This window comes from Thunnus albacares, chromosome 2 (genome assembly GCF_914725855.1).
Source record: "Thunnus albacares chromosome 2, fThuAlb1.1, whole genome shotgun sequence".
Lineage (NCBI taxonomy): Eukaryota > Metazoa > Chordata > Actinopteri > Scombriformes > Scombridae > Thunnus > Thunnus albacares.
This window is the reverse complement of record NC_058107.1, coordinates 10,628,915-10,649,294: the sequence shown is the minus strand read 5'-3', so window position 1 is coordinate 10,649,294 and position 20,380 is coordinate 10,628,915. Positions and strand designations below refer to the sequence as shown.

General features: G+C 39.0%; 6 protein-coding genes across 8 annotated transcripts; 2 read left to right on the top strand and 4 right to left on the bottom strand.

Moving 5' to 3' along the window:
- Positions 1 to 354: 354 nt before the first annotated feature.
- LOC122992078 (cytochrome c oxidase subunit 6A, mitochondrial) lies at positions 355 to 2,159 on the bottom strand. The gene is made up of 3 exons (XM_044365652.1): positions 2,026 to 2,159; positions 748 to 890; positions 355 to 661 (listed from the first exon to the last, which is right to left on the bottom strand). The coding sequence occupies exons 1-3, from the start codon at positions 2,126 to 2,128 to the stop codon at positions 572 to 574; spliced, it is 336 nt and encodes a 111-aa protein (XP_044221587.1). The 5' UTR covers positions 2,129 to 2,159; the 3' UTR covers positions 355 to 571.
- On the top strand, positions 897 to 5,776 carry asgrl1 (asialoglycoprotein receptor-like 1). Of its 3 annotated transcripts, XM_044365630.1 has the most exons (10): positions 2,313 to 2,374; positions 3,125 to 3,261; positions 3,668 to 3,735; positions 4,243 to 4,317; positions 4,435 to 4,518; positions 4,615 to 4,701; positions 4,776 to 4,841; positions 4,942 to 5,081; positions 5,223 to 5,338; positions 5,452 to 5,774. In XM_044365630.1, exons 4-10 carry the CDS (start codon positions 4,245 to 4,247, stop codon positions 5,603 to 5,605), a joined length of 720 nt encoding a protein of 239 aa, XP_044221565.1. In that variant the 5' UTR covers positions 2,313 to 2,374; positions 3,125 to 3,261; positions 3,668 to 3,735; positions 4,243 to 4,244; the 3' UTR covers positions 5,606 to 5,774. The 3 variants fall into 3 exon arrangements, with proteins under 3 accessions (XP_044221555.1, XP_044221565.1, XP_044221574.1); XM_044365620.1 differs by lacking the exons at positions 2,313 to 2,374; positions 3,125 to 3,261 and adding an exon at positions 897 to 1,607 and having other exon boundaries at positions 5,452 to 5,776; XM_044365639.1 differs by lacking the exon at positions 3,125 to 3,261 and having other exon boundaries at positions 2,330 to 2,374.
- A 35-nt stretch (positions 5,777 to 5,811) lies between these two features.
- On the bottom strand, positions 5,812 to 7,848 carry LOC122992084 (phospholipase A2 MALT0035C-like). The gene is made up of 3 exons (XM_044365665.1): positions 6,925 to 7,848; positions 6,335 to 6,426; positions 5,812 to 5,988 (listed from the first exon to the last, which is right to left on the bottom strand). The coding sequence occupies exons 1-3, from the start codon at positions 7,029 to 7,031 to the stop codon at positions 5,909 to 5,911; spliced, it is 279 nt and encodes a 92-aa protein (XP_044221600.1). The 5' UTR covers positions 7,032 to 7,848; the 3' UTR covers positions 5,812 to 5,908.
- Positions 7,849 to 8,325: 477 nt separating this feature from the next.
- LOC122992054 (phospholipase A2-like) lies at positions 8,326 to 9,946 on the top strand. The gene is made up of 4 exons (XM_044365608.1): positions 8,326 to 8,430; positions 8,574 to 8,727; positions 8,819 to 8,946; positions 9,652 to 9,946. Exons 1-4 carry the CDS (start codon positions 8,391 to 8,393, stop codon positions 9,774 to 9,776), a joined length of 447 nt encoding a protein of 148 aa, XP_044221543.1. The 5' UTR covers positions 8,326 to 8,390; the 3' UTR covers positions 9,777 to 9,946.
- A 620-nt stretch (positions 9,947 to 10,566) lies between these two features.
- Positions 10,567 to 14,756, bottom strand: prkab1b (protein kinase, AMP-activated, beta 1 non-catalytic subunit, b). The gene is made up of 8 exons (XM_044365596.1): positions 14,055 to 14,756; positions 13,688 to 13,824; positions 12,106 to 12,275; positions 11,917 to 12,010; positions 11,689 to 11,803; positions 11,394 to 11,527; positions 11,200 to 11,268; positions 10,567 to 10,782 (listed from the first exon to the last, which is right to left on the bottom strand). Exons 2-8 carry the CDS (start codon positions 13,805 to 13,807, stop codon positions 10,705 to 10,707), a joined length of 780 nt encoding a protein of 259 aa, XP_044221531.1. The 5' UTR covers positions 13,808 to 13,824; positions 14,055 to 14,756; the 3' UTR covers positions 10,567 to 10,704.
- A 3,257-nt stretch (positions 14,757 to 18,013) lies between these two features.
- On the bottom strand, positions 18,014 to 20,047 carry LOC122992040 (transmembrane protein 233). Its single transcript, XM_044365584.1, is given in 3 exon segments — positions 18,014 to 18,529; positions 18,618 to 18,752; positions 19,580 to 20,047. Coding segments are annotated over 3 exon segments (417 nt in total). The 5' UTR covers positions 19,850 to 20,047; the 3' UTR covers positions 18,014 to 18,517.
- Between the last annotated feature and the right edge of the window lie 333 nt (positions 20,048 to 20,380).

The window sequence follows — 20,380 nt, the reverse complement described above, 5'->3', positions numbered from 1 at the left end:
AGGTTGACCCCTCTTGTTTCAGTGTTGGGTGGGAATCATGTGTTCTGGTCATTTTTCTGTTGCACATCATCTAATAAATGCATAAAATTCTGGTAAAATTAAAAGGTATGCATGTGCTTTAGAATTCATTAATGTGCACACTAGTGCACAGGCCTGCTTCATAGGTGACATTTGACCCGGCACCAGTGTTACTAATAACTTTAACAATGGTTAAGATCTATTTTCAAGTGCCCCAGTAAGCCATGAGAGTGTTTCAGTAAGCCAACCTATTCCTTTAAACAATAATTAGAAATTAAAAACCTGGAACACTACATTTACACATGGACACACAGAAGAAATAAAAATGAACTGAGGTAATAATAATAGTTATTTTATTTATGACAGTTCAGTTTAAGCGGACATTCTGTTTAGTGGTCCAGAGCAAAGAAACTATTGGTTCAGGTGCTCAATGATGAGAGCACAGAGGTAAAGGAAAAATGAAAAGGGTAAACTGTGAATGAGAGTGTGGTCCAGTAAGAAATGCAGATGGAGGACTGGTCCCTGTTCCAGTTATGAGGTCTGGAGGGAGGGTTTACTCGTCATGGCCCTCATAGCCATCAGGAAGGGCATTCAAATGTGGGTTGTGGAAAAGGCTTTTGTTGCCATCTCCCCAAGGGAAACGCTGCAAGAACACACAATAAGAAAACACACGATTAAGTAAAAATAATGATCAAAATACTTAAGACTGGAATGTGAATTAAGTCAGACCTTGCTGCGGATGCGGAGGTGAGAGTAAGGGACGAACTCTGGCTGTTCGTGGCTATGCTGCTGCTCTTTCAGGTACATGTTCAACATGCACACACCAACACCAGGAAAGGCGACCACAAAAGTGAGAATCTTCCATGTCCTGGCTGGAGAACAAAGAAATTATGATTCATATAACAAAACAATTACGAATTCAAGGACACAAGGTTTGCCGAGAATAAAGAGGGGAACATAAAATGGGACATGAGAAGATGACGTTTCTTTATGTTGTTTAGAACATGCATCCCTCCTGCTGACATTAGGCAAGATTTTAGGTAGTATAACTGTTAATAGAGCTGCAACGATTAGTCGGGTGACAGAAAATTAATCACCAACTATTCTGATAATCGATTAAGGTTTTGTAGTAATTTATTGAAGACCAAAGTTTCCGGTTCCAGGTTCTTGAATGTGAAAATTTTCTGGTTTCTTTAGTCTTCTATGACAGTAAATCTTTGGGTTGTGGACAAAACAGGACATTTAAGCTGCATCTTGGGCTTCGCGGAACAGTGATCGCAAATAGTGAAGAATGTTGATCAGAGCCCGAGATGACGTCCTCAAATGACTTGTCATGTCCCGACCGACAGTTCACAACCCAAAAATATTTAGTCTTCTGTTACTGAGGACTGAAGAAAGCAGAAAATGTTCACATTTAAGACGCTGGAATCAGATAACTTGGAGACATGTTTCTTAAAATATGACTTCATTTTAAATATAGCTAGTAGTTTATGATCGAGGCCTGGTCTAATGTGGTCTAGATTGAAAAATATCATTGAAATCGCCCTTCTTTCAGTTTTCATGTGCAAAATGAAAGGATCAACAAATGAGTGAGTTTAAACAGTTTTAAGGCTTTTACTACGACACTTTTTCATAAATGTAAGTAGTGAAACAACGGAGAATCAGCCGCTAAATATCATTATTTGTTTCCCTGACTTTCCCCTTAACCCTGAACTGGACGCTGCGAATCAGAAGCTAACTTCAGTGTCATGTCGCTGCTCCACATTCAAGCCACGTAAATACCAAACTGCAATAAGCTGAAATACAGACTTTCTGAGTTAACTTACGGACTGAAGTGACGGTATCTTAAGGTTAGGAAGCGGATGTTTTGAGCATGGTGCCCGCTCAAGGATGTTAAGCTACTGCTAATGCTAACTCTGCAAGGTCACTCTCAAAACTAAACACGCAGTCGTAGAAGAAATTTACATTAAACACAACATGCGGGTCATAATGTGATGCCATATTTACCTGCTTGTTCGCCGTGGCCGGCAGCAGCAGCAGAGAGTTGACGCCGGGTCTGGGTCAAAGGAGACCTCAGCAACATCTGAGTGAAGCGTCCGAGAGCGGCCATTTTCCTTTCTACTGACGACTGCAGAGACCGGAAGGAATATGTATAGAGAGGTCACGTGAAAGTGACGCACAAATAGCTCTACCGCGTCACCCAGCGGCGAGAGTGTGAACAGCAGAGAGAGACTCAGAAAACTCAAATTTGATGTTTGATGTGATGGACACAATGTGGAGAAATATAAACCAACACTACAACGCAATGAAGAGAAGAAAGAAAGACAAGAACAGATGCATGGATAAGTAACTTTTAGTAAGTAGTAAAGTTTATTTAGTTTGACACCTTTGACACCTGCTTCACAAGAGTAAAATAGTTAAAAAATAAGACCATAAAACAGTAAAAACAAACAAATAAACAAAAAAAAATAAAAAATAAGCAAAAAAGACCTTAAAAAACACAGAATTACAGACACTAGACAGCACAAGGTGTGACAAAGGCCAGTTTGAATAGATGAGTCCTCAGCTACTTTTTAAAGGCATCAAGAGAGACCAAAATCATACATGTATAGAAAGAGTGTTCCACAGTGTCAGAGCCACAACTTCAAACGCACGATCACCTTTTGTTTTCAGTCGAGAGTGAAGGACAACCAGTAAGCCCTGGTCAGAAGACCTCAGTTACCTGCTGGTTTTTAAAAACTTTAAAAAAAAAAAACATATACAATATGAACATCTACTATGTGAAGCATGAAAAAAATTAAAATAAAGGGTATTAAATACTACATGAACATTAATAGTAACTACAAAGTTATTGGGACAAAAATAGTCACAAATAAAGTGACAAGACATAGAAGGTAGCAATAAAAAATAAATATCAAATTTGCACACGACAGAATTACATTTGGTGGTGGGCATATTGTTGTTTGCAGAAGCTTAAAAACAGTTGTTGCATTTGTAGCAGCAGAACAAAAGTGTGTAAAGTGTGTGCCTTGTAATGAAAGACAGTTTTGTAAAGGTTAGAGATGACAGTATGACTGACTTATAGTTCAGTTTATTTGTTTTCCAGTTGTTTTGCCCATTTGAGAATAGTGATGACTGAAGACGCTGATAGTCCAATAATACTGACAGGCACTGATGGAAAGTCATTGAGTTGTGTCACTAAAGCAATCATGGTATTCCAAGTAATAATCAGCAGGAAACAAGGTGTGTACTGGAGTTAAGGTACATGAATCATTTGTTAAACAAAATTATGTTTTTCAGGCTTTTCTTGCTTTGTGTTATGGGGTTGCAAACAAAATAAGTTGGGAACCACTGTTCTAAGATGCCTGTTACTCACAGACATACAAACAGGTAATTCAAACATACAATGGCAATAAAAAGAAAAGGAAATTCATTTGTGTGGTTTTGTTTAGGTAATTTTGCAATTATCTAGATTCTTAGAGCTTTAGATCAGTGATTACTAGTGTTTTACATTATAGGGAATGGGACAAACTCTTACCTATTTCTGCTTATGGAACAGTGGATAATGTTTGATAAAAAACCGAGTAATTGTAGACACAAAAAAAACCCATTTCCAGCAATTGAAATTCAGAAGCGTTTCTCTTTAAAGGGGAGGACTTTCTGTGTTCTCATGGTCAGAGTCCAACCAGAGAGATACAGATATTCTGCTTGATGAAGGTAAGTGATAAACGTTCACTTTATTGGCAAAGTATATTTGTACCTGAAATGGTTTTGTAATTATTATATTCATTATGCATTCCTTAACTGTGTAGATAAACTTATTATAAATCATGTAGGTGTTTCATTTGTGCATGAAACACCTACAGTACAACACCTACAAACTACTATGCACTGAATAAATCAATGAATATATTATTAATTTAAATTTAGCAAAGCATTTAGTGAAATTAGCTGAATTTATTGTGTATTACACAGTTAATCATGGCAGAAGTCATTTTTATTTAGTAAGTTGTTAATAGTTAACATATTTGGCCTGAGAACAAACAAAAGAGATTTTGCTGACCTATTATTTGCCATTGGACATTGAGATCTGAAAATGACTGTAATGACTGTACTTTAAGATTTTTTTTAAGTTGCTATTGCAGCCAGAAACAATATCAGTTTTTACTAACCGCATTAAAGAGTCTGAAGATCCCTTTTACACACAAATCTGATCTCTTTCAGTGATGGAGTCTCAGTATCACCAGTTTGAGACTAACAGCTCTCTGCGTGGAGAGCCGAAAATGACTATACAAGGAGGTAAAATAATAATAATAATATATATAATAAATAATATATACAAGTAATTTGATTTTGATTTAATCATTTCAAATGTCACCTTAAACTATGAAAAGAAACATCTGGCCTTATTTATAGGCATGAGGAGGGTAGTTGTTTCTGCTCTCTATGGCGTCCTGGTGCTGCTGCTCTTAATTCTGCTGATGGTAACTGGGATAAAATGTAAGACTTCAAACACACCACTCTCTGGTAAAGCTGCCTCAATTAATAGTTTTCACATGATTTATCTTATTATATAACATTTTTCTTTTTTCAAAGTCTCCCAGTTAAACAAGGAAGTCACTGAAGTCAAACTTCACCTTGAGAGAATCAGCCATAGAATACCGACTTCATCGTCCAGTTCAGGTAATATATAATCACATGTTAATTATATTACTTGATATAATGATGCAGCCATAAAATTGACTTTTTTTTTGTAGCTTCCAAAGCTGAAGGTGGAACACATGTGCAGGATGTCCTTTTACAGAAACTTGTCCCAGTTAGAGGTGAACACTGAATACTTAAATACTGAATACAATAAAATCATTGTTCAGGGTTTTTTTCTCACTCAGCATGTTTGACCTGTCTTAACCTTCATCAAACCAGGAACGTGTGGGGAAGGATGGGTGTCTTTCCACACCAGCTGCTACCTGCTGTCTACCACCGCTGTGACCTGGAGCAAAGCGGAGGAGCAGTGCCGAGCACACGGGGCACACCTGGTGGTTCTGAACAACGTGGAAGAACTGGTGAAGTTTAAGTTTGCACCAGCTGGTCTCCAGTAGAGCTGTCCACTGGCTATGATTGTACATAGGGTGCTGATAAGGAACACACATACAGAGCATAATATTTCTTAAAAATAAACTGTTGCTATTTTATTTTATTTCTAGGACTACATTTCAAAAATTGTTGACATCAAGTATAACTATTGGATTGGACTTGTGGAGCGAGAACATGAGGGCCACTGGAGCTGGGTGGACGGGACTGACTTCAATTCAACCCCAACGTAAGAAAAGTGTGAAGCTATAATGATTGCAAAAAGCACAAACCAAGTGATTGGGAAGTCATCACTACAGGTAACATAATTTGTTTTTTCCTCCTTCCTCTGTGTGTGCTCAGGTTCTGGGATGATGGTCAGCCTGACAACTGGGACTACAGGATAAATGGAGAGGACTGCGGGCAGCTCCACGCTTCTTCAATACGCAAACGCAAGCTGTGGAACGACGCAGATTGTAACCTGTCGTACAAGTACATCTGTGAAAAAAGGGCATGAGAGAGAGAATCTCTCTAAGCTGCTGAGCCTTCACAAACAAGAAAATTTGTTGGAAAAAGATGAATCAACTCAAGATTGATAGAAATGATGTTTCTGATAGTTTGTAATTAAGATGCAAACATGGGCTGAAAGTTGCATAATCACCTGTGAGGATTTTGATAGATAATAAAACAATAATTATGAACGCAGTGACACTTGCTCTCTCTTTATTTATTTTTTAAATAAAGATTCACTCTTCAGCGTGGGTGTGTTTCTCCTGACTGCGTATCCTCAGCTTACTTGTAGCAGCCACTGGGGTCTTCATTACTGTCTGCCTTTGTGATGTACATTGGCTGCTTTCAGGTCACACTCACAGATGAACTTCTCACAGGAATCAATGTCATCTAAATGACAAAGACAGAAGAGTGATGGAGAAAGATGGGACATAAGAGAAAAAAAAAATAGGCAGGAGATTATAATTTTTATCCAGTGAGTTCCCCTTCATGTGTGTATTTTTTTATTTTTGCCGAGAGAACACATATGAGGCTGGAAAGAGTTTAGCTTCTGATCACAAAGACGGTGAATGATTTGATTTTGTTTATTATTATAAACAAGACCAATAAAGTTCCTTGTGTGTTTTACAAAATGCACTTAATATACTGCAACCTACTGTTATGTAATCACAGAAAACTCAGCTCTGGGTGATACCGGGTAAAAGCAGCTGTGGGTCGATGATAATGTTGCACTCACTCAGACAGGTGACAGGTCTTGCTGGCCTTGTCACAGTTGTAGCTCTATAATTCAGTGTAGCTGTTGTCCAAGATGGGAAACCATTCATCATGCTGCATATGGCATCAAAACGAGATTAATGGTTATATTCAATAAATCAAGTTGACAAAAATCACAGTTTGTTGAGGTTCAGTTTCATCATCTCTTGAGTTTTTTGGGACAATTCATCAAGACAAAAAAAAAACATAAAGTGGTATCAGAACAGTTTTATAAGAATTACACCCTATGAAAACTCCACAAGATGATTTTTTGTTTCAGTGCTTTGAGCAGCACATACAAAATTCCATCCACCTCCATTGTCTTGGAGAGACAGCAGGAGTCTCAGAGGCTGATATCTCAAAACCTCTCCACATAAAACTACTTCCATGCTCAGACACCATTAGAGGTAAGTCAGAAAGTGTGTTTCTTTGTGTGTGTTTCTTTAAATTTGATTGAACTAAGAGATAGGGGACCTGAAGAACCAGAAGCACGATGCAGAACAGTGCACAGGATGACACAACATTAACAGACACCACCAAATCCAACAGTGTTTCCTTATTGAAGTTCTTTACCTGTCAAGCTCATCATCAGGTGTACCAGAGCCTCCCAGTCCACAGTAGCAGCTATAGTTGGTGTAGTCCATTACAGGCCAGCTGTCAGGTACAGTGCAGAGGATCATGGCCCTGAATTGCCACAGAGCTCAGTAACCCAGCGCTAAGAGACACAGTGGAGACATCTCAGACAAAACTAGTTCACATCTCAAAAAGTGTCTTTTCATGAAATCAAGATGTCCCTGATGCTGATCAATCAGAAACGCAAAAACCCTCTAAGCAGTCCTATAAACTGGAGGTTTTCTGGCAAAAGACGTCATTTAAAATCCAGTAAAATAAATGAGTGTTGAGCACTCTCAGGCACGGAGTATTTCAGATGCATCTTGCAGGTTTAGATGTGGGGTAAAGCTATAGGCTTACAGTATATTCACTGCTGACCTTGAGAGGCGGTACTTTTTGACCAATTGCCACAAGTCTCCTAATCTCTTACTCTATAAATTATGCAAACATGTGTAGGGTGTATGTATTCTGACACATATGCATACAGTATACATACACAGTTCACATTGTGAAAAATCATTTTTTCAGTTGCATTACATATTGCTTCCTTTCATGTTGAGTAATGTTGAGTAGTGGGAGTGATGTCCAGCGGGAAGTCGTGGGAACTGTGGCAAGTGTTAGCTATTTACACAGCTGTGTGTTGGAAAGTTATTTCAAAAACATGAAAATGCAAACCTTTGTGAGTACATAGTAAACAGAAAGAAAAGAACAAGATGTCTAAGAGTATTTGATTAGGAACATGCCCAAAAAGTCTGTGGGACTGAAATCTGTCCATGTGTATTTCCTGTGCATAACCATGACATTAAAATTAAGACCAGCAGCATTAAAAAAAAAAAACATGAAGTAAAAAGTGAAGATAAAACTATTTGTTTGTCAGCCAGTCATTGAAGAGTTGAGACATTATTGTTCCTACGTTGTATATCAGACCTAATTCATTGATGATTGGATAGCTGATCTGCAGTGACATTTAAAGGGCACCGGTGGAGGTTGTGGAATATACTGATTATATTCCTGCTTGCTCATTACAGGTAATGCTCAACACAAAATCAGTTACCAGACAATATAAAATAAAAGGAAAAAGGCTCAAGCTGTCAGTCTTCTTGTTCCTTTTATTGCTTTTTCTTACAGATGTTTCAAAATGAGAGGAGCTCACAATTGTCTGCCTGCTCTTACAGGCTGATAAAATGTTTTACACTTGTACCTGAAGGTATCAAGTGAATGTTCATGTAAAAGTAGTTCTTTAAAACATACATTCTTTAAAACAACTACATTTCAGGTAGAAAATCCACCATCCATAAGAACTTTTATCAAGTAAGCCCTTATTTAAAGTTCCCACCCCCTTGTTTGCCTCCTATCTCTAGTTTTCTCTCACCTCCTGTCCTATAAGAGCAAGCTCCACCAAATTACATTATTTTCTGACTGTAGCCATGAATCTGACAACTCCTCTGCTGCTGCTGCTTCTTACTGGTACGACCTTTAAAAAAGGAAAGGTTGCTATTTGTAGCTCTTCTGGGTGTATCATTTTTGTTGTTTGTTTGTTAAGGATATTCTTTTCCTCTTGATCCTGCTCATTTTAAAGTGTATTTGGCTGCCTTGCATATTTTTATCAGCTTGTACAGTGAGCGGTGCGTCACCAAAGGCCTTATGGCAGTTTGGGATGATGATCGAGTGCGCCCAGCCTGGTATTAGCTCTCTGAAGTATAGCGATTACGGCTGCTGGTGCGGCTTCGGTGGCAGAGGAACCCCTGTGGATGAAGTGGACATGTAGGAAGACGTCATTTACCAAGTTTGCTTTCCAGTTTTCATGTTAAACAAACTGTATGAAAGTTGGGACTTTTTTTAATTGTGTTTTTAGGTGCTGTTACGTCCATGATAAGTGCTATGAAAGAAGCAGAAAGGTTCCTGGATGCACAGCCATCGCTGACCTTCCCTACATTCTGGCTTACGATTTCACCTGCTCAAATCAACAAGTGACCTGCTCAGGTGGGACTGTGACTGCACTAAACTAAAGACACTTTGACACCAGGTTCACACACTCATCTGGGCGTCAAAATCAACTATTTTTTAAAATAACTTTCAAGCTCTTCTCTGGTGAAATACAAAGACTTAAATTTGAAATGTTCTGGGATGACACCGGCAAGAATTGGACATTTAATTTCAATTTTTAATTCTAACTTTGGTAAGAAATTCATTTAAAACTGCCTGTATAGCCACAAAAACATCCAGTGTTTTCCTCACAATGTGAACACAGAGCAGGTCAGAAGGCTGAGGTGTATTGGTGAATCTAGGTTCAGTATTATAATTTTAAAAACAACATTCAAGGCCTTTTTTAAAAATATTTTTCTAAAATTAACAAACTTGTAATTGATTTTCAGGCCTTTTAGGGCCCTGCTGAGAGTATTCATGCAACAGCAGACTGTATCTTTACTGTGAACACAGAAAATCAAACAAGGCTGCATTTGTGGCCCAGTGTGTGCACGCTGTATAAATATATATCTACTGCATATAGACACAGCCAGGGTTTGAGGTTTGATCCCCAACTGAGTGTACCTAAACTCAAAACAGTACAGTGGAGCTCTTTGACTTTCTTTCACATTGAGTTTCATGTTTTAAGTGTGTTTCATGTTTATATTTTTTTATAATTGAGCAGCTTTGGACTCATGTCATGACTCATATCTGTCTCTGCAGCTACCAACAATAAGTGCCAGGCTGCTGTGTGTGAGTGCGATCGGGTGGCGGCTCACTGCTTTGCTCAGAACACGTACAACCCTGAGAACAGGAACCTGGATCCCAAAGTCCACTGTGCCAACTGAGTTATATAACCAGGAGCAAAAAAAACACACAACATGTTCAAGCCAGAACATATTCCTTTTCAATTTTTTTTTTAATTTCTTCATAATTTTTAAACAAAACATGATGCAAAAGAAGTTTGTTTATGTACAGGCTTCAGTTGAAAATAAAAGAAAACAGAGTGAGCATCTTATAGTGTTGTGTTTCGGTTGAATTTTACTGTCCTTGTGTCTGTTTGCTCATGTACGGAGACTTTATGCATGAGAGGTCGCAGCTGTGCTCCTCTCACCAGTTTTCTGTTTCCATTCACAGTTTCTTACAATTCCAGGGCAATCAAATATGTACATATTTAATTCAACTTTGGCTTTGGTTTGAGGTGGCTATTTGTTTCTTGGATTGTATTTGTCTAGTTGAAAAGACAGCTTTAGATAAGAGTTTTGATTAAATCTTTAACACAGAGCTTTGTATGAATGTGACCAAGGGCAAAAGTTAAAGAACACCGTGTTGATATGTATTTGAATATTTGCTTGGGAGTCTTTGTTTGGGCAGGTTTACACTCGTGCATCATGTGTTTGGTCTCTCATATCTCTAAAAATCTATTAACAATTCTGGGTCAAGTAAGGTTGGAATGAAAAGATCGACAACATCCAGCGGTTATTCTCATTTCTCACGGAGATTCTGGTTAACGCTGACTGATCATAAGAAGAAAGCTTTAGGTTGCAGTTATATGGTTGAATCAACTTTGACTAAAACAGTCACAACATGATTAGAATTTGAGATTATAGGATGGTTAAAAAACAGCTTGAGCAAATGTTTAAAACTGATATCAGAAAGATATTTATGTTGACTTTCAACAGAGCAGTTCAAGTAGCAGCTTTGTGCAACAACAGAAGAAAGACATCAAAATGTATATTATTTCAAAACAGAGAGGCTGGATCACGGCTTTGTGGATTATATCGGCTTGTAGAGAAGAGTGGTCACATACTTCTTTTTGTATCGGTGTGTTGCACTGAGAACCATCACGCCATCCTGAAACACAGTGACAAGTCAAGTATTTAGGTACAGATGAGATAAAAAATTATAGATTACATTAAAAAAATTGTTCAAATGATTGTGATTTTTGGCTATGAAAATTTGAGCTACAGCATTAACACTTTGGATAATTATAGAAATGAGTAAAAATAGTTTGCTTTACCATAGAAAATGAGGGAAAGTCATTGTATAATTGATTTTAGATTCAAGATAAAGACACTGTAGTTTATAGTAATATCACCGATGATTTATGTCTTTTCAAGAAAGCTGTACAACATTTTATGGCATATGCGTGAAATGCTGCACATGATGTTTATAAAGTTTTTATAAGCATACATCTAATACAGTAAACATATGAGTTTCCCCCTCATCTCACTGTGAGGGACCACAGTTAAAAAGCTGACATGCTGTTACCTTGATGGAGAGGGCGTACAGGTGATTGAGCATCACGTGGTTTGGCTCTGGAAGGAGTGTCGGGTCACACTGGTGAGAGTGAAGATTCAAAAGCAGAATTCATGTTACTAAATGAACTGCTGCAGCGGCAGTTTTCTACAGTGATGCGTACCATTAAAAGTGAGCGTGTGTCGCAGCATCGAGGAGCTACTTACAGAGATCCCCGTGTCCTTGTTGAGCAGCACTTGCAGCAGGTGAGGAGGTAAGATAGGAGGATGTTTGATCTTGTCTTCTGTCTTGATTACGTATGCATCCTGTTGGTAGGGGCCAGGAGGGGAACTGGACAAGTCTGGGAAAGAATGATCACATTAACGCTACACTAATATAGGCTCAAATCAATCAATACACAAGGTGGATGTACAGTATTCTCCAGATGCATAGACATTGTTCAAACTCTTTATTTGGTGAACTTAGTCTTATCCAGCTTTACCCAACAGTGTCACATCGTACCTGAGATGTCTGCAGAATCCTGTGAGTCGATCTTCAGGGCATCAAAGACTTCAAAGTCTGTTCTCTTCACCTGGATGACGTTATTGACTGTCCCAGTTTTAGATGTCATCACGGCCTGGGAGAGAGTGATGCAGTAAAAGGTGAGAAGAGACATTTGTGGCAACAGGAAAAAAAAATAAGACCACATTGATGACATCTTTTCTCTCTAAAATGTAAGTTTTCACTTACCCCAGTTGGATCCAAGGTCCACTGACCGTCTACACAGAACTTGTACTGGTGCTCTCCCTCCGGCAGGTCCACAATAGCCACAAAGTTTTTCTGACTGTGTTTGAGAGACGACCGTGCGTGACATTTTCATCAGCAGACACAGCTCAAGCATGTAATTTCTTGTGAAGCGTCCTGCATGAGACAAATTACCTTTTGTTGAGCGGGATCTTGGTGGCCCAGTTGTTAAAAGAGCCGGACACAAAGACTTCTTTCGCGCCTCCCGACCATCTGAACACAGTTGGCCTGGCCTGTGTTGGACTTTTGTTGTCACTCTCCAGGTCCTGCTGCCAGGCCAGAAACTCCTGTATTTCCTGCGGAGCCTGGATAGCATGATATCAATGTATTGTTGCCATGTTAATGAGAGCAGCTTCAGCCTCTACTCCCCAACACAGCACATCCTGACTGAATGACCTGCTGAGAGGGAGCAGTAGATGGAGCAGAGTCTTATGTGTGTTTGTATGCTTTTCTTTTTACATGTTCATTTTCTTGCAAACTTTATGATCTAAACTTATCTATGTTTGTCCTCATTATATGAGCAGCAGACGATACATAAGGTCCTTGGAATTTTGGTACATCTGTCTGGAGATTTTGGTAAGTTGGATGAATCCAAATCTGCTTGTTATGGTAGCTAAACCTTTCAACTCAATCTATATGATAGACTGGGTGTATTGTTTTTAAGATGAAGACATGTTGCTTGTCCTGTATGTAGGCTGTAATTCATTGGTCTGGTGGTTTTGTGTGTTTTTTGCCCTTTACCAACGATTTCATCTTACTGCCTATTTTACAAGACTCACTATCAGCTTTCACTTTCTGGCAGCGAGCTTCATTTCATTTCACTGTTAAAATTGAAATTAATTATCCACCACAGTAAAAATGATATGCCTATGTTTTTAGTCAAGGTTACTCTTTTACTGTTTGCTTGTTCAGTTCAGTTCACCAGGGACGGTTTTATAAACACTTCCTGTTCTTCTTCACTTCCTGTCTGTTTAATACGACCCGTATTTGCTTATTGTTTGCATTCCAGGTTTGATTTCCCTGACAGCATACAGCGTGCAAACACAATCCTCTCTGGTAGCTGACTCTCAAATGTCAGGTGTTGGAACTTCTCCCAAACACCTGAATGCACCAACATGTTTTTTAAGTCTTGTGTAACCTTCACCAGACAGATAGATACATCAAAAAGTTAAAAAAAAAAATAAAAAAATGCCATTTTCTATTTGTAATGCGTTTTGCATTTTTGCCTTGAGAGAGTTTCTTCAGTTCCTTTTATCACATGAGCCATTTTTTTTTGAGCTGCTCCTCTCCTAAATGTTGTTTAGAGCACAGGATCTTTGTTCAGTTTTACATCACATAAAACAACTTTGATAAAACAACTTTGACCAAAACAAAAAATAAATTAATAAAAGCAATTAAAAGTGTTTGTGAGGGTTTATCTTGCAAATTTCAAATTTTGGTATTAATATGAAGTATTGCAGCATTCTTAATAAATGTGCCAAAAATATGAAAAGGTAGCACATCTCAAGGAGGACAAAATACTAACATTTCACTTGTTTATGTCTCACATCACAATAGAATAAACAAATGTGCTAAAACATGGAAAACACTGGTAGGGTCCTTTAAGTTTTCATCTCATCCAGTCCAGCGTTACTATTAACAGGATATATCTGATTTTGAAGCCTACAGACGACTGTATGACTGTGCAACACAAGCGTTGATATAAACTTGACATCACCTTAGTATCTTCTCTCTGGAAAAGGTCTGCGTCCTCGCTGCTGTCCATCAGGATGTTGGGACGTGCCTCTTTCCCTCCTTGCTGACCCCCGCTGGCCCTGTCGCTGTTGCTGTTCCCCATTTTGCTGGCATTAAACACTGCAACACACACACATCATCAACAGGTCAGTATCTCCACACATATGCTGAGACATCCAGGGCCCTGTCCCCCAGTGGTCCCTTGACTGACCACCAGGGGCCCTTATGGGGCTCCAAATGGCAAAAGCATTGAAGTAGAAGGCTACATTTCACTGCTGCTTTAACAGGAAGTTTCCTTTTTCTCTGCAGAGCTGTGAGAGCGTACAACATCAAAACATCATTATACCCACCAAAATCTTCTCAGAGGGGTTCAGGAGTCTGTAGTCTTATCAAACTGAGGTCTCTGGTGTACTGTTCATCTGTTTGTAGCTTTTGGGTGTAGAAAAACAATCTGTTGTCCTGATCGTTGTTGTTTCCGTCTTTGAACTGCAGAAGTTTTTCTCTCGAACTGAAAAAAACTAACATGAGGCGGAGTGGCTTTAGCTTTGTGCTCCTTTTTCTGTGTATTTCTGTATTTACTCTCCTGTGTTCAGCTGTACTGGACGCGTTTTCGCCATTTCATGGCAACTTCAGTTGTCTTGTAAAGAAAAACACACCTCTTCCGCCTCCCGTCCTCAGCTCAGGGAGAGTTAAATATTAACCCGGTTGTTGCCAGCTGTTTGGTCCTAACGTCAACGGCTCATTTAGTTCAGTGTTTCCAACTGTTTTGGTCTGTGAACCATTAAAGTAAAGTAAAGTCTACGTGGGACCATCGTCACATGTTGCATTGTCTGCAAGTTAAATGACCGATTATTGTCTTGATTCATCGGCTAATCATATTGTCCACAAAATGCCGGAAAATAGTGAAAAATATTGGTTAAAGTTCCCGACAGTTCAAAGTTACATCTTCAAAAGTCTGGTTTTGTCTGATTAACTGCCCAAAACCCAAAGATTCAGCTTATCGTCATGACCCACAAAGAAAAGCAATAGGCTAAGTCATCACATCTGAGAAGCTGAAACAAGCTGATTTTTTACGTTTGCTTTTAAAAAGTAATAAATCGATTCTTCAATTATCAAAATAGTTACTGATTAATCTCTGACTAATTGATTAATCGACTAATTGATTAATTGACTGACCTCGCAGCTCTAGAAAAATGACTTTTTTTTTTTATTTGAATAACTTTTAGAGGCTTGTGGAGATAAAATACAGAAATCCACAAGAAATAAAGCAAAAATAGAAGAAAGCTTGAAAAAAAAATCACAATTTTCATCATCTCCAACCCCTTTGATTAATCCAGCAATCCCTTGTAGGGGTCCTGACCCCCAGGTTGGGAACCACTGATTCAGATGGAAACTATGTGTTTTCAGACATAGATATTTGAGTTTTAATCGTACATTAAGTGCAAAGCTGTCAGTAAATATTAATCTAACAGTCAAACTTCCAGCTTTGATTATGAAAAGAACAAAAATACTCAATAATAGGAAAAAAAACATTCATGATCTAAATGTTTTAATTCTAAAGGATTCGAGGAGCAAACGCAAAACAAAACAAACTATATAAACACACACGTAATATAGAGACATATTTGAAACTATCCAAGTGAGTATTTAGCCCAGATCAGTGGTTCCCAACCTGAGGGTCGAGGGCCCACTAAAGGGTCACACAATAAATCTAAGAGTCATGAGACAATTAACAGAAGAGGTGAGCAGAAACAATTGCTCCAAAAAATTACATTTCTTTTTTTCAGATATTGCTGTAATGTTTGCTGTTTTCTTTCAAATGATCACCTCTTCAGGCCACTGAAATTACTCAAATAACTCACTAGATGACTCTCAAAATAATTTGTCTGGGCTCCCCAAACAATGACCTATAGGCTGTCATATTTTTAATCCTATATGGGATACACATAAACAAACACATTTTGTTTGCCAAAAAGTCATTCCTGGATAAAGTTACCTATAGTGACATTATTATGAGCATATGAAAATCCATGTTTTACAGCTGAGTCTCTGAGGCCTCAAACAGAAGTAATCATCATCATCGTTTTCTGAAATTAAAAATCATTTTTATAGTCATATAAGTAATGAAGTATAAAGGCGATAAAATAATGTTGACTATGTTTTTTGGACTGTTAAAGAGTGCACAGAACAGAACATCCAAGTTAAAATGTATCCTTGAAGTTAATAACATCTACATATTCATTTTGACTATATTGGTCCATAGATTTGTGATTTTTTCATGTATAGTATTTTTGTGTGACTGTAAAGCAGGTAAAAAGCAGGTGGCCATAGTCAGTATGGCCTTTTAAGATTTCTGCAGCTCAGCAAAAGAGTGTCTTTGTACAGTATCACGTCTGATTTCTCTCAGGTGTTCTCACGGCTATCCGGTTTCATGTAATTCACATATCTACAGCCTGTAACTGAACACTCTCAAAATAAAAAGACAGAGTCATCAGTATTCCAGTGTTGAGAAAGGTCACCCATTTTCTCTCAGGATTAGAGAACAGTACACGTAATCACAATTTCTGTCCGTGCTTAGTCGTCAGAAGGAAAAGCAGCATTTAATTTCAGTTAAGGACTTTGTTTTCCTACTTGACTTAACTGTTGCATAAAGCTGAAGATTGACTTTAAAAAGTGAGCCATTTCAAAAGATATATATATATATTTATTTTACTTTGATGAGCCAGAATATTTTTGAATTTCTCTCTCCAAATAAATAAAAATCAGTAAGGTTACATTTTGAAGTTCCTTCCCTCTATGTTATGAAGTTAGAGGACAAACCCACAGAGAGAGGGATGAATGACACATGTCGCCACGGCTGCTGTTTTCATCCTCTACAGGTGTGCAATTCCTCTGTCTGCCCACAATGTTACAGCTTGGACCACACAAAAAGAAAAAAGAAAATTCATATTTTACAGAAACATTCAGCTGATTACCAGCAACCTGATGTCCAGTTGTAGTTAGTCAACATGCTGTATATCAGCAACAACAACAAACTGAACATTTGTTCCCCAGATTTTACATATTAAATCACCAAAAAGACATTATTCTAGATTAAATATCTGCACAGTTCTTGCACCGATTAAAAAAATCAGCAGCAGAACTTTACTACATTCCCAGAAATTCTCCACTGGTGCCTGAAACCTGCAGGACACATTCAAATTGAACTTGTGTCTATAACATCAGCATGGGTAATTCACCATCTGACAGACAAGAACATGATGAATTTCAGGTCCAGATCATAGTCAAGGTCCTAGCCCCCTCTACTGGCTCTCCCTGGAGGATCATGACACATTCCCAGGTCAAATATGTTATCTCTGCGGTGTGTTCTTGCAGGACAAGGTCCCATGTCTTGTCCACATTCTCAAGACACATGCAGAGCGGCTGTGCAGACTCATGACTCCTCTTGTATCCTTGCAAGATTTAAGAGCTGGCCCAACAGAAAGATGTCAGAGTCCTTGAACTCCTCCACAGAGAGCATGCTGAATGGGTCAGCAGCTCCTTGCACTGCTGAACTATATCTCCAATCAAGTTCTGCAGGTATCTAAGCCTGCAGAGAGCAAGGCCCATCCTGCCCTGCTTGAGTTGTCTGAGCGTTCAGCACAGGGAGTCCTCCTTCTACAGCTGGCGTCCAACAACAGCAAACTTTTGGCCACAACTCCAAGCACATACTCAAGCAAAAGAGGCTTTCAACATTCAACTCAGATTCCATGTGCCCTTTCCCCACTGTCCAGGAAGAGCTGATGATTCAGCACGTAGGAGCTTCTGCTTGACATTTGTAATTCACCCTGACTACATTTTTGAGGTTTACCACAGCTGTAACAGCAGCTTCTCCTGTCATCTCATCCAGCTCACTAGCAGGTGGTGATCACTTGACATCTCTGCTCTTTACTTATTGATTACTGTCCAAACATGGTGGGCACTACAGATGAAAAAAAGAGGAAGTGTGCACCACTAACAAGGCAACTCCAGAGTCATGAGGATTTATACACCCGTTGACCACAAAAAAAGTGGAGATTAAACATTTATTTTCTCTGAAATTAGTGTGCTGGATCCCAGTGCAGCCTGAAGATTAATGCTATTTTTAGCCTTGTTAAACAGCGTTAATATTAGAGATCAGAGCACATGATCTCTCAGACCAGCAAACTGCAAGAGTTGTCAAAGATGGGAGTAAAGTGAGACCAGCGAGTGAGGAAGAGCTGGTAGCTCATAATTCATTTTCATTTTATGTCAGTATCTAACTTTAAAGTGATCTATCAGATTGCATTTGTAGTTTTGCTTTGTGAAAGTGATTTTCTTTTATTTTAGACTTTATCTACACAACATGTACATTAACCAGAGAAATATTTCATTCATATTCCTCTGCTTGGAATTGGCAATGTTAGATTACAAGTCAGTTATCAATAATTACACATTATAACTAATGGGTTTTGTAAAACAGTCCATTATAGGCCTTAAGTTACAAAGGTGTAACACATGAGCCTCACTTTTCAGGGCAGTGAAAGTATTTTAGGGTCCTCTTTATGATCTTTGCATAATTATTTCTACCACCGTGCAATTGTAAAAATGGTAACAAATTGTGTCGCAATATAATGAACACAGCAGCTGAAACCAAGATGTGTTCAGTCATGTTCAGAGTCTGCCAGCTCTTACGAAACCTCCAGAGCTGTTGATGACAGGAGCCAAGGAGAGCTCCTCTTCTTCTCATGGAGCTGATCTCTCCATCACAGAGTTCACTCTGCTCCACTTCCACTATGCCTTCCTCCTCATGTGGTCAAAGCAGATGCTGTGGAGTTGAGAGGAAAATCATACTTGAAACCTTTAGCTTTCTGGGGGAGGAGAATGTGTGTGTCACACATCTGGTGCATTTGTACCGAAGTGAAGTGCACAATGATGTATGCAGCAATGATCATGAAGCCAATGAGGAAAGAAGTGATCCCCAGGTGGAGGGCTTTCTGACCCAGCCGCTTAGAGCCTTCGTAGTCCTCCTCATCGTGGCTCTTTTGGGCCTACGGTGTGAGGGAAAAATCAAGTTCAGTTTTATGACATCTGCTCTGCAGCCTTGTGCAGCTTGGTGGGTGGAAGTTTGAATCCCACTGAGGCAGCAGCAATGCTGACAACATGTGTCCACATTTAAGACCTGCATTGGCAGGTGTCATTTTCATCTGTTGTAAACATTTAGAAAGAAATGATTCACCGCCTTGCTTTGCATCCATGTTTTGCTCCCTGCACCTGCCTTTCTTGTTATCTGTAATTCATATTTGTATTGAAGCCAAGGTCCTTAGTTATGGGAAAACAGTGGATTGCTGTTGCTTACATGGCTCATCTTGTTACTCACAGTTACAACAACGCAACAGCTGCTGTTGGCGCATCAACTCTTCACAAGTTTGTTTGCCTCCTCTCAGACAACTCAGAGACTTGGGACAAATCTAAATGTGTTGACCTTATCTAATACTCAAACCTCATTAAACTGTTGCAGGAAGACCCGCAACCTGACTTTCACGTATTTAAACACAAATGATGTAAAAGATAATTGTGTAGAACATTACTGTTAGCAGTTACAAACATGGTTTGGGTCTATTTCTGTATCTTATTAGATTATGTGTAATTAGATGTAGATTTAAAAGTCATTTGTGGCTACTTTGCTTGATAAAAAAATAGAAAAAAGACACATGTTCTGTGATGTAAATATTCATATGTCATGTCCCTTGTTTACTGATTTCTATGCACTGAATGCAAACAATAAAACCTCACAAAACATCGCTGGAAGTATCTTATGCTGCAACTATTCATAAATAGAAACCAGACATGCGCATTCATCCCCCAGCTGACTCACCAGCACAGAGAAAACCAGCGCCACAATATTGATTGGCTATGCAGGGCAGAAACAGGTGAACATGGTGAGACAGAGGTAGTTCCTCAGAGGGGGGACCTCTTGAGCCTCCCGGTTCCTCAGGAGGTCAGCGCCCCCGTCCAGGGAGGGCTTAGTTTTCATGACGGTCTGCAGCGTCCCCTGAGACATTAAAATCAGAGAGGTGAAGCAGAGTGCTGCTGAGACACCGGGAGACCGGAGGCGGAGGCAGGGGAGGGGAGGCAATGGAGCCATGATGATGGAAGAGAGAAATCAGCCAGCAGAGAGATATGAGAGGGACACAGAAGCAGTCTGAGAGGACAGAGGACTCAGGCCAGCAGACAGATTAAGTGAATGCTGCTGTCACTTAAAACAGAATGGATGAAAATAGAGGGACATTTTACTGGTTTATACGGTAAAGAATCAGAGTCAGCGATGGAAAAAGTTACTTAAGTAAGTGTCAATACACCATGTAAAAACACTCTATTACAAGCATAAGTCATGCATTCAAAAATCCTACTTAAAAGAAGTATTATGAGCTAAATATACTTGAAGTATCCACAGTAAAAGTACTTGAAAAATGGTCTCTGTGATTGATTAGATAGTTGATACTGATGCATCAATGTGTAAGCAGTATTTCACTGTTGTAGCTGCTCGAGGGGGAGCTAACTACTTTATATCCAGTTCACTAGTTTAGTCCAGTGTTTTCCAACCTAGGGGTCAGTGTTCCTCCATAGGGTCAAAAGACAAATCTAAGGGGTCATGTGATGATTAAATGAGTGGGAA